At 36.7% G+C, this 17971-nt stretch overlaps 1 protein-coding gene and 1 long non-coding RNA gene across 2 annotated transcripts; both read right to left on the reverse strand.

Annotated features, from left to right (window-relative positions):
• Positions 1 to 400: 400 nt before the first annotated feature.
• Positions 401 to 10090, reverse strand: rhof (ras homolog family member F). Its single transcript, XM_026942618.3, has 5 exons — positions 9798 to 10090; positions 6860 to 6947; positions 4093 to 4202; positions 3721 to 3855; positions 401 to 1768 (listed from the first exon to the last, which is right to left on the reverse strand). The coding sequence occupies exons 1-5, from the start codon at positions 9909 to 9911 to the stop codon at positions 1601 to 1603; spliced, it is 615 nt and encodes a 204-aa protein (XP_026798419.3). The 5' UTR covers positions 9912 to 10090; the 3' UTR covers positions 401 to 1600.
• Positions 10091 to 12230: 2140 nt separating this feature from the next.
• Positions 12231 to 17118, reverse strand: LOC113544033 (uncharacterized). Its single transcript, XR_003404468.3, has 2 exons — positions 16980 to 17118; positions 12231 to 16737 (listed from the first exon to the last, which is right to left on the reverse strand). It is a non-coding gene; the product is annotated as an uncharacterized LOC113544033 (long non-coding RNA).
• Positions 17119 to 17971: the final 853 nt, after the last annotated feature.

Raw genomic sequence — 17971 nt, forward strand, 5'->3', positions numbered from 1 at the left:
TATAAAATACTGAATTTATTCTTTATTCTATATACGGTAGTTTGACACCATTAAATGCATTAGCGTCATGTTTAGACAGCTCTGTTAACCTTAGAAGTAATGTTAGTTAACGTTAAACTTTTCTCTATTGCAGTAGCTATCTGATGTTACAGCTAGCCATGTTTTTTAATAAGTGTGTAGTTGTTTTTAAAGTATTTATCAGTAAAATACTTGCTTGAGACAGGCAGGTCTTGGTTTTTGATCAGTTCTGTCCTACTGTACATTTACACTAGCCTACATCTCACTGCTCTGCTGACGTTTCCAGCCAACAGGCTCAATCAGATTATCGTCAGTGCAGATATATTACACCTGTTACAACAGTGTGTGAAGTTTGTAACAAAGAATGCTTGTTAAACATGTAGAGAGTTAAAGCTGATTTTTATCAGGGTAGGCTAGCACAAAATTAAAAAATGTATTTTGGAATAATATTTAAAATATATTTTAATTACATTCTAAAATACAGCTTTCATTAATTAAAGGTGATTTAGTCTGGAAAAAAAAAACATTAAATTTTTAAAAGGTAATAATAATAATAATAATAATTGTTATACAATTATACAATTATTATGTAGAACAATACGCTGTCAATATTATTTGATCAAAGTTTCAAAAAATTCAAAACATAATAATCAATTATTAGACCTAAGATTCACAAGAAAAAAAATTATGACCAAATTTATATGTTTTTCAGTTTTTAAATGATAATTTAAAAAACGTCCAGGAACACCTTGAGTGGTGGAAATAAAATCACATGATGAAATTTTGGTTTGTGATTGGTCAGATGCAGCATAATTACCCACTAGGGGGTGCTGCGGATCTAAATATCCAGAGAAACATATGAGCCAGTGCAGTGTGGTGGCAGTGTTGAATGTCAATGCAGTGAGTGACTCAACACTGCACCAACTGTGCCAGAATTAAACAACACCAAATGAACCTGCTAAACCTGTGTGTTCCCTCATCACTTCCCCTTAGCTGCTCATTTTGGTGAACTAATTTGTTAAGTCCAAAGAGGATTTGCTGATGGTTTGGTGAACCACAAAAAGGCAATTTTTGTCACTGACACCACAAATAAGTTTTGCTGATTGCACTGCGCCATTAGAATGAAGCTCTGTATTGGTTAACAGCCATGGGCATCACACTGGTGACCTCACTGGTAACATTGATAGTTATTATGACAGTAATGAAGTTATTGAATGTAAAGAGAGAGAAACCTCATCAACACACCTAGAAGTTTCAAGCCCTACAGAATGAACACAATGTAAGATGTAAAACTCCAGACATTAAGTGTATTTCAGTTTTGTGATGTAAGAGCACTGAATTATAGTAATGTGTGTAATGTATAACTGGTTGAATATGTACTTGTGAACATGCACTAGCATGTACAAGACACTTCATTTAACAGGCATTTAATATGCTAAGACGCCAATAGCAGCATATCCTCTTACCTTCTCCATTATAATAAACACTTATAACAATGCATTACAATTCCTTGAGATTTATACAGTCATTCAGATATAAAAAGCTAAATAAACTAAAGAACATTGTGCTTCTCCTGTTGTCATTACATTATATGGCACTTCCTCCATTTCTTACGGACTTGTTTTGATTTGCGACTGTGATCCAATGCCAGTTTAGTGGCTTCTTTAAAAATGTCCTCTACATTCTCTCGGTGTTTAGCTGAACATTCTAGGTAGAGTGTAGCATTCATCTGCCTCTGTGTCTCCTCACCCTGAACACATCAAAACACAGCATAACACACTGTCAGTCATTATACTCAACACACCATAACATAGCATAACACACTGTCAATCATTATACACAACACCCCATAACACACTGTCAATCATTATACACAACACCCCATAACACACTGTGAATCGCTATACTCAACACATCATAACATCCAATGAACCATTATACTGAACACACCATAGCACATTGTGAATAATTATACTCAACACACCATAACACACCATAACACACAGTGAATCATTATACTCAACACACCATAACACACCATAACAAACTATAACACACTGTCAATCATTATACACAACACCCCATAACACACTGTGAATCGCTATACTCAACACACCATAACACACTGTGAATCGCTATACTCAACACACCATAACATACAGTGAACCATTATACTGAACACACCATAACACACCATAGCACACCATAGCACAATGTGAATAATTATACTCAACACACCATAACACACCATAACACACTGTCAATCATTATACTCAATACACCATCACACACAGTGAATCATTATACTCAACACACCATAACACACCATAACAAACTAAAACACACCGTAACACACTGTCAGTCATTATACACAACACACAATAATACACAGTGAACCATTATACTGAACACACCATAACACACTGTCAGTCATTATACACAACACAGAATAACACACCATAACACACCATGACACACTGTTGGTCATTATACTCAACACACCATAACACACCATAAGACACCATAGTACAATGTGAATAATTATACACAACACCATAACACACCATAACACTGTCAAACATTATACTGAACACACCATAACACACAGTGAACCATTATACTCAACACACCATAACACACAGTGAACCATTATACTCAACACACCATAACACACAGTGAACCATTATATTCAACACGCCATAACACACAGTGAACCATTATACTCAACACGCCATAACACACCATAACAAACTATAACACACTGTGAATCATTATATTGAACACCCCATAACACACCATAACACGCTGTCGATCGTTATACTCAACACACTATAGCACACTGTGAATCACTATACTCAACACACTATAGCACACTGTGAATCACTATACTCAACACACCATAACACACTGTGAATCACTATACTCAACACACTGTAACACACTGTCAATCATTATACACAACACAGAATAACACACAGTGAACCATTATACGGAACACACCATAACACACCATGACACACTGTTGGTCATTATACTCAACACACCATAACACACCATAAGACACCATAGTACAATGTGAATAATTATACACAACACCATAACACACTGTAACACACGGTTGGTCATTATACTGAACACACCATAACACACAGTGAACCATTATATTCAACACACCATAACACTGTCAAACATTATACTCAACACACCATTACACACAGTGAATCATTATACTCAACACACCATAACACACCATAACAAACTATAACACACTGTGAATCATTATATTGAACACCCCATAACACACCATAACACGCTGTCGATCATTATACTCAACACACCATAGCACACTGTGAATCACTATACTCAACACACCGTAACACACTGTCAATCATTATATACAACACACCATAACAAACAGTGAACCATTGTACGGAACACACCATAACACACCATGACACACCGTGAGCCATTATATTCAACATGCCATAACACACTGTGAATCATTATACACAACACATCATAACACATAGTGAACCATTATACTAAACACCATAATACACAGTCAACTGTTAAACTTTACACACCATGAAACACAAGAAACCGTTAAATTGAACATAACCATTATGACCGTCTATCTGTCCACCTATGTGTGGTGTGTGCAGGTGCTTTGGTGTGTGATGTCAGCATGATGTCATCACTCACCTGAGAATATGTGATTGGTTCAAGGCCAAGTGCTCTCAGTTTCCTCATCTTCTCTTTGTCCTTTCTTAAATCTGTCTTACAGCCAATCAGAATCACAGGGACATCACGGCAGAAATGGTTCACCTCTGGATACCACTGCGCGCACACACACACACACACACACACCATGTTGGTCGTGTCATCAACATTTTTAGTTTTATATATGTATATATAAAATTAGAGAACAAAATATCTTGTCTAGACATTTACAATATTTCTCAAGATTTATAACCCATAGGACTGAAATTCAATTCAATCCAATTAAATTTTATTTGTATACCAATTAACAATTGTAGCTTTTTAACAAAAACTACATGTTGTGTGTAAATGTACCTTAATTAACACATTGTCATAGCTGGTTGGGTTTGTGACGTCGTAACACACGAGTATGAGATTCGCATCCTGATAGGAGAGTGGCCTCAACCGGTCGTAATCATCCTGACCTGACAATACACACACACACACACACACACACACAGTGTCTGAGTGTCGCATTGAAAAGCGGTGTGGATGGTAAAACCACATCCTGCCTCAGTCTTCCTGTTCCTCAGAAACATCACTGATCTTACACACATAGATCTAGTAATGAGAAGAACACAGACTTGTCATCTCTGCAACTCTAATGTGCTGTCACAATGTCATCTGTTTAAAAATGACCACAATGAGCAATTCAGCTGAATGATCAGTATTTTAATGGTTTATGCAATACAACACAGTGTGATTATATTCATAATAGAATTATATTCAGCACTGTCTCTGTTTACTAATTTTATTACAAGGATGTATAATGTTACCCTGTTTACTCTAATGCTAGTTCTTGGGTTGGCCTGTTTAATATAACGCTATAGTATATTACTGTTAGAAACTTTAAGTAGAGAACATGAGTATGGCTTTAACTGTTTACAAAAGGGGTACAAGCTAAATTGCCCTGACTAGCCTAGCCTGTGCTATACGGATTATACAGAATTTTTTATAATTCTCTAGTAGTAAGATAGATAGTTGTGTCAATATGTTTATGTAATTATAGATCTAGACTGCATAATATAGCAGAAATATTGTATATTGTAATGTTTAAAGCTAGAAACCGCAAGCAGCAAAAAAAGAATTACCATCAACATACCCCAGTAACACTTTTTGATGTGTGCTTCTGGTATAAAAAGCTACATTTATTACTATAGGGTCATACATGCTAGCCACTGAGAGTACAGTACACTTTAATCAAAAAGACACTGTATAAAGTGCTAGCAATAATGTTGCCCTGACTCTGCTACTTTTTGAGATAAAATCTATTATTACGTCTAATAGATGTAATAATGTAACTCTAAAAGATAAATCATAGAATAACTTTAGGTGGGTCTGTAATTCCATCTGTAATAATTTAATAATTTCATTTCAAATATACATTATCTGTCTGTAAAGAAAATATATATCCTTTACAATTATATGCATAATTAATGATAATATTTATTATAAACTACTGTTAAAAAAAGATATTCCCTACTTATATTTCAATATTCACACTATTTATGTATTTCACTATTTTCTTCTTGACATTTTTATGGATGGTTTAACACCTGTACGAGTGTGTAGTGATGAGTGTGTGCCACATTAACAGGATGCGGTGTTTCACCTGCAACTCTCCACTTCCTGCAATATAGACACAACAACTGCCTTGATCAAGTCATATCCGCACTATATTTCCCGTCAAACTCATAACGTATCATAGCATGTTGAAAAACTGTAAGCATCAGCACAATAATGGTACTAACGCATTTCAGTAATAATGGGTGTGGGTCTGTTAAAAAGTACAACATGGCCAGACTTTAAAAATACTTCAACTCAATTCAGAATAAGAATGGGTTGTAATGTGCCAGTTTACTTTGAACTGACACACACAACTGAACAAAATGATTAACACACAAAAAAGTAAACTCATAGAGCAAAGAGCAAGTGTCACACATTAAAATATTTCTTGGTTTTGTAGTGTGAAGACAGAGCAGTAGTGAGACACCTTAAACACTGCATACTGTGCACACTACATACAACATTTTTTTAAATAATACTGATTGTGGGTTAGCCTCTTTAAAATAATGCTAATCTGCGATGATGGTATAATGCTATAATGACAGTCAGTAGGTTAACCTGTTTACTATAATAATAGTCAGTCGGTTAGCCTATTAATTATTATGCTAGTTTGTAGATTAGCCTGTTTACTATAAAGCTAATTTGTAGAGTAGCCTGCTTACTATTATGCTAATTTGTAGTTTAGCCTGTTTACAATAAAGCTGGTTTGTAGCTTAGCCTGTTATGTATAAAGCTAGTTTGTAGTTTAGCCTGTTTTCTATAAAGCTAGTTTGTAGTTTAGCCTGAAATCTATAAAGCTGGTTTGTAGTTTAGCCCGTTTGCTATAAAGCTAGTTTGTAGGTTAGCCCACTTCCTATTATGCTGGACTGTAGTTTAGCCTACTTATTATAATTTAAATATGTGGGTTAGCCTGTTTTCTGTGATGCTAGTCTGTAGGTTATCCTGTTAACTAGTGAACTGAATGTTTAATCAGTGTTTTTGCACTGTTCACTCTGTAAACATGGTATTTAAGGGTATAGTAAGAATTGTGACTACATATACACATATTAAAACAGGGTGATCAGGATACAGAGACTTCTGAAACTTTAATTTAATGTGTGTATCTCTCATTTCCTATCATCGATAAACATTCAGAAATGCATAATAAAGAATGTAAGGTGTGTTGGGTTTCTCTGTGTTAAACACTCAGGAATTCTCTATAAAAAAGTATGGTCTGTTGTGTGTGTGTGTCTCCAACTTTTCTGACTTGCGTTAAATGCTCAGTATTAAGAATGGAAGGTGTGTGTGTGTGTGTGTGTGAGAGAGAGAGAGAGAGAGAGAGTCATGATCTTTTCTGACCTGTGTTAAATGCTATGGAATGTAAAATAAAGAATGGAAGGGGTGTGTGGGTGTGTGTGTGTGTGTGTGTGTGGGTGTGTGTATGAGTCACCATTTTTTCTGACCTGTGTTAAATGCTATGGAATGTAATATAAAGAATGGAAGGTGTGTGTGTGTGTGTGTGTGTGTGTGTGTATACCTGCTGTGTCGTACAGGTTCAACTGAATCTCTTTCCCCCCATGTTTCACTGTGGTCATGTACTTTTCAAACACTGATGGAGCATAAGTCTGAATAAAAAAAATAATAATACAATTGTATAAATACTAAAAATTATGAATTTTAATAATTAAAACTTAAAGTCATACATATATAACAGAGCTCTTAGGACAGGATCAAATGCAGAGCTGTCTAATAGTCAGTTTCTATTGCCTAGGCAGTTGTACACAGTTGGTGTGTGTCGTGCCATGAATGCCAGCTAATGAACCTCCGACTACACCAAAAATGCCATTGCTCCTACTTCTCCTAATCAAAGATCCATTCAATACCCAGCTAACAGCCAGTAACTATTAAGAAACACTTTAACCAATAAAACCACACGATGTTTAATTGTTCCCTTTACTTTTTGTGTGTTTATGTTCAGTAAGCACTTCCAGGTCAGGGTTGTGGTGGATCTGGAAAATTAGGGGCAAAACAGGAGTACACCATGCTCCATCGCACACACACATTCACACATTCATTCACACCTAGGGGCAATTTAGAGTAGGCAATTCCCCTACATGGTTTGGGAGGAAACCAGAGAGCCCTGAGGAAAGCCTACACAGACATGAGGAGAACATGCAAAACCTGAGCTCAGGATTAAATCAGAGAGCTGTGAGGTGACAACGTTACCTGCTGTACCACTGTTGTTTCCCTGTTTAAGAAATATGCACAGTACAAATGATCAGTGTCCTGATGTGACCTCATACAGGTATAAAATATTGTACTTGAAACAAGATAACATTTCCAACTGACACATAATTTCATTTAATAAAACCTTTAATTAAAAAAAGTGTCCCTTTTTATGTCAGGGGTGCTAACCAATTAGAAACCGACTCATTTTTCTTCACCTTCTGTTTTTGAACCACTTCCTGTGTTCAAAGAACAAAGCAAGAAGAATAAGCACTAAACTAAATCGCTGTTGAATTTAATTATGACAAATTATTACTGTTAAGCTCATTAAGGAAGGACAGTAACAAATGGCCTTCAGAGTGAAGTGTGTGATATAAACAATATGAACAGAGACAGTAGTGAAGATACAGTGTGTATACACAACAACTATAGTATAGTGACATTAGTGTGTATATTACAAACCTACAACAACCTTTATAATATATTGCAACCACATGGCTAGGACAAAATGGACTCTTTTATTTACCTTTCACTAACACACTTCTTTACATTGGGTGTGTGAATGTGTTGATGTGTAAATCACCCTGACATGTTTTGCAACTGCATTTCCTTCCTTCAAATTCACCCTTTGACACACCATAATATTAGTGAATAGTAAATGATGCAACATATAGTGACCCCTGTTAAAATGTTGGGTTTTTTTGTGCTATTTCTCTAGTCTATCCACCTGCCATTGCAGAGATGGGACAGAAATAAAGAACTAAAGGCTCTGAAAGACCATGGAGGTCTAGTGGAACTAGATACTCAGGGTCCCTTGATTAAAGGGGGGCTTTAGGGGCCTGGAATTAAAAAATACATTAAGCAGAGATGAGAAGGAGGCTACAGAGGCTGGAGCAGGGCCTTGAAATTTGCAACTTCCCCAGTTGCACCAGCTAGTCATACATATTCACTAAGACAGGATGTAAGATATACACTTAGCAGGTAGAAGTAGATTCAAGTCTGTTTCTTTGCTAACTGCTAGGTTTTTCACTAGTCTGCTTTATCACATTTACACCGAGCAAGCTTTTAGATGGGAGAGAGTTATTAGGGATTGACACATCCTCTCCAAACATCAGTATGTCATCACTATCATTAAGTACATTATCAAAGGGGAGCAACAGATGGGACTCTTTTTCTTAACTTGCTTAAAATGACTTTCCTTTCCTCCATACATCTTTGTCTTTCCAAATTTGTACATTTATTTATATGGTCTTTTATTATTTTCCATGATCGGTTTAATTTATACGTTATAATGTTGTAGTTGTGTTCAGTCATCATTGTGGCTTTATACAGACTGTATATTTGAAATATATTTGAAAATTTGAAGTTTTCAAATTTCACTGTTGGAAAATTAACGTATACCTTTTTTTCTCTCGCTCTCTTTTTTTAGGTGTGTATTCCATGCTGCTAGCAAGCAAGGAAATGTATTAGCATGTTAGGGTGTGCATTGCATCTCAGTGTTTAGTGAAGCCATTAGCTAGCTAGTTTAACTCTCTACATTTTCAATCAGGAAGAGTTATTATGGCTAATTTTAATCAGGTATCCTGTAATTAATTAAACTATTTAACAACCAAGCATATATAGATTACGCCATTAACTTATGTTGATAACAAGATTAAATTTTTTACAAGAGCAAATTATTGCCCAGGAACTTATTTGTAATTAGCAGATTAATCATAGGTATAGCTGAATGTACTTTTGTTTTAGCTTATAGTGTATCTAACTTTACTAAATAACTTGAGCCTGCTGCATTTTTAATTTACCAGGATCACCTTGAAATAATACATTGCTAGATTGTCAAAATTTTAATCAGGCTTAGTTATACGTATTTAAACATAGCATTGCATTTTATGACTGTGAAACTAATTTAATAAAACTTACACTAGTCTGATTGGTGCCTAAACAGAACTTTGTTTGGTCTAATGTGTGTAAATTCTTCTTTAAAGATCAGCCTTAGTTCCGGCATATTTTGCAATTAAGAACAACTTAAATAAAAATTTGTTGATGTTGCCAGACCCTGAACATCACTGATGTAACACACTAAGCATTCAAGAATGTTCATTACAACTAGTATGAAGTTCTAAACTGTAAACTCAGCATTATAGGACCCTGAATTTCTCTGAGATGATGTGCTCTGTTAACGTACTACATAGTGCACAAGATCCTGGTTAGTGTGAAACCGAGTGAAAAAAATTATGTGTTGTTTTCACCTCAGGGAAATCTCCTTTAGCATACACCATCAGCAGAGAGGTTTTCCCACATCCTCCATCCCCTACGATCACGATCTTCAGCTGCCTTCCGTTAGCAGATCTGTCCTGCGTCATGTCCTTCTCTGGACCAGCAGAACCATGAGGACACACTCACACACCCTCTCACACACTCACAGAGCCGGCTCAGATATATCACACCACAAGCTCTCCACTTCCTCCTGAGAGCACGAGATATTTCCACACCAGCACTAGCTTTACCCAGCTAACTTTGAACTGAATGAATGTGTGTGTGTGTGTGTGTGTGTGTGTGTGTGTGTGTGTGTGTGTGTGTGTGTGCACTAACCCCCCTCCACCACATGAGAGCAGAGCAGTTTCAGGATCACATCCTTCACACACGAACACACCAATAAATCAGACAACAATGTCTTCACACTCTCTTGCACATTGCATTGCATACATTGTTGCATGTGTGTGTGTGTGTGTGTGTGTGTATATATATATATATATATATATATATATATATATATATATATATATATATACACACATACATATATATATACACACATACATATATATATATATATATATACACATACATATATGTGTACATATATATATATATATATATATATATATATATATATATATATATATATATACATACACACCACACACACACTAATACCACTGACAGGTGAAGAGAATAACATTCATTATCTCGTCAAGGAGTGGATATATTAACAAGTGAACAGTCAGCTCTCGAAGATGATGTTTTGGAAGGAGGAAAAATCGGCAAGCGTAAGGATCTGAACGACTTTGTCAGGGGCTAAATTGTGATGGCTAGACAACTGAGTCAGAACATCTCCAAAATGGCAGAACATTACCAAAAGCGGTCCAAGGAAGTACAATCTGTGAACTAGCGAATGGGTCATGGGCACCCAAGGCTCACTGATGCGTGTGGGGAGCGTAGGCTAGCCTGTCTGGTTCGATACCACAGAAGAGCTACTGTAGCACAAATTGCTGAAAAAGTTAATGCTGGCCATGATAAGGAGGTGTCAGAATACACAGTGCATCACAGCATGCTGTGTATGGGGCTATGTAGACTCCCATGCTGACCCGTCCACTGCCGAATGCGCCTACAATGGTCACGTGAGCATCAGAACTGGACCATGGAGCAATGGAAGAAGGTGGCCTGGTCTGATGAATCACGTTTTCTTTTACATCATGTGGACAGCCAGATGGCATGTATGCACTATGGGATGAAGGCAAGCCGGCAGAGGCAGTGTGACGCTCTGGGCAATGTTCTGCTGGGAAACTTTGGCTCCTGGCATTCATGTGGAGGTTAATTTGACACATACCACCTACCTAAACATTGTTGCAGACCAAGTACACCCCGTAATGGCAACATTTCAGAATGATTTGAGGAACATTACAGAGTTCAAGGTGTTGACTTGGCCTCCAAATTCCTGAGATCTCAATCCGATAGAGCATCTGTGGGATGTGCTGGACAAACAAGTCCGATCCCTGCAGGCCCCACCTCACAACTTACAGGACTTAAAGGATCTGCTGCTAACGTCTTGGTGCCAGATACCACAGCACACCTTCAGAGGTCTTGTGGAGTCCATGCCTTGATGTACATAATGTGCTTGTATATATGTATATGTATATGTGTGTGTGTGTGTATAGACACATATATATGCACAGACACACATAGTGTGCAATGAAATATATATTAAATACACATATAATGCAAAATGCTAATAATAATAAAAATGTTACAATGCTCTATTAACTAACACTCTATTATTACTTAATACTAATACTATTCATGGTGCTATGATAAAAAAATATATAACTTACAGTGCTATTTAATTTAACATTAAATAAACATAACAGTGCTAACAGTGGTGCTATTATGTAATGTAACAATAAACAGTGAGTTAATTATTATATAATGATAGAGGTATTATAAAGCATCACATGGCAGTGTATATTATGCTGTATTTTTCATTTTCACACAACTGTGTATAACAGTTGTTTAACAGACCAATAACAATTACATGAAGACTCCTCTCCTATAGTTTTGCATACAGCTTGAGTGCTACCAGTTCTAGCTATGTATTGATGAGTTTGATGAAACCATCAAAAATATGGCTTCAAAACAAAGATGAGACTTGTTTGCATGATGAATGTCTGGCATTTATTTCTACTGTTAAAGAGAAAAGTTCTACATGTGTCACAGCTACACATGACTTCACTGTACATGCACTGTATTAAATATAGTTATATGGTACTCTTTGGATCCTGGAAAGAGTCTCACTCTCCTGCACACAGGCACCATAATGGAGGACAAATTAGACCGACAGGGGGCCAAAGTTGGCCTTCCAAAATGAAAAGTATCTGAGATAAGGGATTGAAAGTAGTACACCACAGTTTAAAAGGTTTTTTATTCCAGTACATGTAAATAACCATACAGGAAACACCAATACTTAGAAATAGAACATTAAAATTAATTACAAGGCACTTAAGTGCTTACATTACTACTTGAACATATAAGGTAAGACCTAGAACTTCATAATAAACGAAGTTACAAGAGAATAAAAAGGCCAGTGAGTAAAAAGGCCGTATTTTTCTTCTCTTTTATTGTAATGTTAAAGAAGAGAAACATGAGAGCTAAGAAAATGGGAAATGGTGCTTTTACCATAGAAGAAAAAAAATTTCTGTTCCACTTTGATGAAGTTAATTTCATGCAAAAAAAAGTATTAAAGAAACAGGTTGTAGTTTTAGAGCTCTCTACTGCTTGTGTGGTGAGTTTGCTATGAAAATCTTTGACAAGCCTTTCTGGACACACTACTTCTTAGTGCAGCTCCTTGTCACACTGAAGAAACTTGCTCATACTACATGTCTGGGCAGTGGTGGCTCAGTGGTTATGGGAATGGACTACTGATAGGAAGATAACAAGATCATTTCCAGCATCGCTGAGCTGCCACTGTTGGGCCCCTTAACCCTCAACTGCTCACCAGTATCCTGTCTCAATTATAAGTCATTTTGGATAAAATCATCAGCCAAATGAGGTAAATGTATTGTAAATGTAACTACACTCAGTAGCGCTGCGTGTAGGCTGCACCCTAGATGTGCATCTTTACTTAGCAGTATGCTTCCTCGGAATTCAGTCGCACACACACACACACACACACAAAAGTCTATAAAAATGCCATGAGGTGCCATCAAAAATACTCCGTCCCATGTGATCCGCTGAATACTTGACCGATTTCGATACAAGTGGCTTACGCTTTCTCTTGACTTGTACCTCATTGACATGTACCACTATTTCTACTATTTTCTTCACATTTTCAGATTGTGTAATACAGTACATTCTTATTGAACACTCTCAGAAAGCAGTCTTCATTTCACTGGTGTATTTCAAACAGCCTTTAATGACACGGCATCTGAAAACACACAGCTTCTGAGGGAGGTGTTTAGTGCAATCAGTGAAACCAGATTTTCTTCTTTAATTCTCCATGTGAGTCATATGACACCCACACACACCTACACTCTCACGGCTATACAGTGTTTTATTCATGATTTATATGTACATAGAAACATAGAACATAGGAATGTGTAAATGATTCACTCAACAGCCAGTCAGATCCTTGAGTGTGCGTGAGAGAGAAAGAGCGAGCATAAGGCAGAGCAGAACAAAAGATGAAAAAGACTGTGGGCCTTAAAAAATATGCACAATACACAAAAATATATAAAGCAATATAAACATTTGTATTTTTACATGTATGCATGACACAAAAATATCATGCTTATGTTATTGAAATAATATACAATATACAGAATTGTGTAATTCTTATGTTACTAAGTATCGACAATTAGTAATTAGTAATTTCCTCTTAAACATCATTAATTTGCAGCACTTTAAATGAACTTAATGAAATGCCAGGACATTCAAGGAATTGTCTTGTATTAACTGGTTTTATAGAAAAAAAATGTTTGCTGAACAACGCCTCATTTGCCAGTCATATTTCAGCATTTCATTTCACGTACTGATTAAGATGAAACGAGTAAGGTTATATGAATTGCATACATAATCAGAGATAGATAATGATATCATTTCCATAGTAATTCTCTCTCGTTCAATCACTTTTGAAGCAAGTCTCAATAAAGAGTACTTCCTTTTCAAAATGCTATATTTAAATACAAACACTGTGTGCAAACCCTGTAGTCATGCTGTCATAGGTTTAACCGCATAATCTGACCTTTGAACCCTAAACTCAATCCACTGGAAATTCTCCACATCTGCAGATCTTTAACCAGCCAACATTGATTAGCTCCTAAATCAGCCGTACTGTCAGAGTGTACTCACAAACATGGCCTAACAGATACCTATTCAAATGATGATAATCTTCTTTATGGATCCGGTGCAAATGAAACCAGTTTCTTGACAGCAGTCAGCAGGGTTTCTCTCTGTCCGTCCCTCTGTGTGTTTAAAATAGAACCAGACAAAAGCACTTCTGTGGGAGCTGCGTGTGCCCTCCACCCTCCAGGCTGCTCCCATTTTTACTCCTGCTATGTTGTGAGGTTAGACCAACTGCATGAAGCTACTCGAAGCTTGTTTTTAACATGTGACGCATCCATGTTCTCATATTCGTTCATTATAATGCTTATGCCCAGCAGTATTCTGGTGGTCGGTGTTGGATCTCATGGATCTGTATTCTGTCTGAGACATGAATCAATTTTTCACTTGTACACTACATTTGTGCCTTTCCTACTCGAATGCCAGTACCCACTGTTAACATTTTCCACCATCTAAATCATATTTCATATCAAGATTTCTTTCTCGTGTAGAAATATTAGGAAGAAACCTGGACAGGACCCAGGATTTAGCACCATTTAGGTTTACTGCTGAATATTTGACCCCATGAAAGCTTCTGAACATGTAACTAGTTTCCTGCAATGCTCCCAGCCTAGGTGCTGAGGAGGGAAAAAAAGACACACAGTTGCCTTGGAAAATGCATGCACTACACTGCAAAATATTAAATACAATAAAATGAATGCATAAAATGGGGGAAAGACAGTATACACGCAGATCTACACACCACATACCACTCACTATTTGCAGACATATCACGTGTGCTCAAAATCATAGAACAAAATGTCCATTCTTTCTCTCTCAGCTTCTGCTTTACTCCTTGTCCTGTATCGAGTTACTGTGTGGAACATTCTCGAAGGTGGGGTTACAGAAAACGAGACGAGCAAATGCCCGTTTTGCTCTGTAACTGAAATTTTAAGCTACTTTTATGTCCTTATATGGTTAAAACCCGCCATCTTGGGTCCAAACTTTCTAGATTATTAAAACCCTTTAAAAACAGAAGAATAGAACGTTAGAATGTCTGCGCGTGAAATGGAAGCCCGAGAATGCTGCGCCTCTATTGGCGCTCGTAGGTCACCATGGCTACGTTCCAAAGCCTTCATACTTCTCTACTAAATAGTATGTCAAAACCTCAGGTCGCATATTAATTTGACATACTATGTAGTAAGGTAGTGTGTAATGTTTAAAGTCTATCCTTGTCGTCTTCTTTAACGAAATGGTAATGTTAATAAACATAATCGATGAACTTCAAGTGAAGGAGTTTTCACATACTATTTAGTAAGGTAGTATGTGAGTGTGGCTCGCCCAGAAATGGCGGACCGGCTTCTTCTTCTTCCTCCTGCTGCTGCTGCTGCTGTTAGAAACTCCGCCATTTTGAAAACAGACAACAGCTAAGCAGCCATTAAAGAGCAGCATGTTTTTCAACTTGCCAAAAAGGAGAGGTTCAAACTAAGATTAAAACTAAAAAGCAAAAATATTCATTAAAAAGTAATTATTTATCTTGATGCAGAATTGCAGTTTATAGCAGGAAAAAAAGGCTAATGAAGGGTTTGAAAAATTTTAATTGCAGAAAAACAACAATTCATGTTTGGTTTGCAAATTCTTGTAAATTAGGACATGGCAATAAATGCAAATAATATAAATATATATATATATATATATATAGTTTTAAAAAACAAGCTTACACTTAAAATGTTTCCCCTGCAGTGAAATGTCCATTACCTTAATAAAAGCTGATGAAATCTCTCTGTCTGTCTCTGAGAAATGAAGAGCTCATGCATTTTTTTTCTCCTTCATCCTGTCTTCAGCAAGAAAATGAGGGGGATGGTTTGCATAAAGGCTCTTAACAAAAATCAGCCCCAAGAATTTCCAGCAGTTTCACTCCACAGAGGCTGCGCTCTTAAATTATGCTGGATTTCATTTTCTTAAGAAAAAAAAAAAAAACCATCAGGCAGAAAAGATGGTTATTCTGGTTTTGTTGCTCTGAGGCGTCGCAAGCCGACCCCTCTGTAAAAGCCCTGTGTTAAAGGATCCGACGATGGGAATGAAAACGTCCCTCTTTCATCTGCGTTTAGGCCTGATAAAATTATTCCAAGCCAGTGTTAAGGTAAATATCTCCACTAGAGCTTTACTGACTGTGTGTTTTGGAGTGACAGAGGAGAGGAGAGAGAGGGAGAAATCTGAGCAATATGCTGTTAGGAGATTAAAACTCCAGACAAGCAAAAAATATGTCCTTGACACAAGGTCAAATAGGTTTAGACTACATTATAGTGCTCAGTTAGTGAAAATGTATATAGAAAGAGGATTGTGAGTTTAATAGCAGATTAATGATGACTTATTTGTCAATGACTTGTCCTGATGAGTATTACTTATGGGTCTGATGAGCCTTTATAAATCTATTGGCATATATAGGACATTGTGGTTGGTCATTATTACAGATATTATGGCTTCGTACCAACAACCACATCATACCTGTGATTCAGCATTTTTTATGCAAAAGGCCAATCGTCCTTTTTTCCCCTTTCTTTCTGTCTCTCTCTCTCTGGCCTGGCTTGTTTTCTGAAATGTGAGAAGCAATCAATTTGAATGGATCTAAAAAACAAAATAATAACCCCAAAAAACAGGCATGCACGTGAATCTAAAAAAAAAAAAAAAAAAAAAAAGAGCTCACAAAACTAGTGCCATAAATCCTGAGTGATCATATAAAAGGGAAAAAAAATCCATATTTAATAATAATAATAATAATAATAATAATAATAATAATATACAACACTAAGCAAAGACAATAAAGATAAACTTACTCAAAGGCACATTCATACTTGGCCTTGCACAGTGTAGGGCCTCAGAGCTTTCATGTGTATTTGTTACATTGTTTAAAGCAGTTATATAATCAGTTACAAGCTGTTTTATTTAGTAGCATTTTAACTTTAGAAAGAAAATACTGGTTATATGGGTGTGCCATGACCTAGTTTGGAAGGACAAAGATGGATTCCAGGAAGAGAAGAGGAAAAAAAGCACAGAAGCTTAAAAATATCAAAGGGATATGATCCAACATTTCATCTTCCTTCTTCTGAAATCCTGTACACAGAAACACTGTAATGTGTTCAATAGTCCATAAAGATGAGGATGATGATGAAATCAAGCTTTAGATCCCTTTAGAAACAAAGGAAGCCCATTTTGGCCATGGAGCTCCAGCTTGGGAGAAAATGGCCGCGCTGATGTTCAGCCCTTTCTGCTCTCTGTTGGAGGGACTGGCGCGCGACGCTCTAATAGCGCGAGCCGACATGGTGCTGAGCTCTGATTGGTCAGAACGGAAAAGCGCTGTTAACCAGCCAACTGCCCGACACCAAATACCGACAATGTTCAACACGGAGGGAGACGTTTATGCACACTCTTTTTAACCTAAAAATGACCAAAATGCAGTTGATTTCCGTCTAAAACCTATTAATAACAGTGCTGACAATCATTTGTTACGCTTTCGTATGTAAAAAGCTCCTTCCGGGACGGAAGCACAATAATTGTACGAGTTTCATTGAAGGAAAATCACAATTTTTGTGTGATTGTGTGAGTTTGTAAAAAGGGCCGCGTTCATTTCAGTGATTCGGGACACAGTTTGATGTGGGGAAACAAATTTAATCGTGTCCCGAGTCAGTCCTCTATCGCCGGACCCCCATGTCCATCTTGTATTTGCCGACGATGTAAATGTAGCGAGCACATTCGACTTCTCCGCGAACATTGTTTATTTGTTTAGAGATGATCCCAACATTGTAATTTCACGAAGAAATACGCCTCA

This window comes from Pangasianodon hypophthalmus, chromosome 17 (assembly GCF_027358585.1).
Source record: "Pangasianodon hypophthalmus isolate fPanHyp1 chromosome 17, fPanHyp1.pri, whole genome shotgun sequence".
NCBI lineage: Eukaryota > Metazoa > Chordata > Actinopteri > Siluriformes > Pangasiidae > Pangasianodon > Pangasianodon hypophthalmus.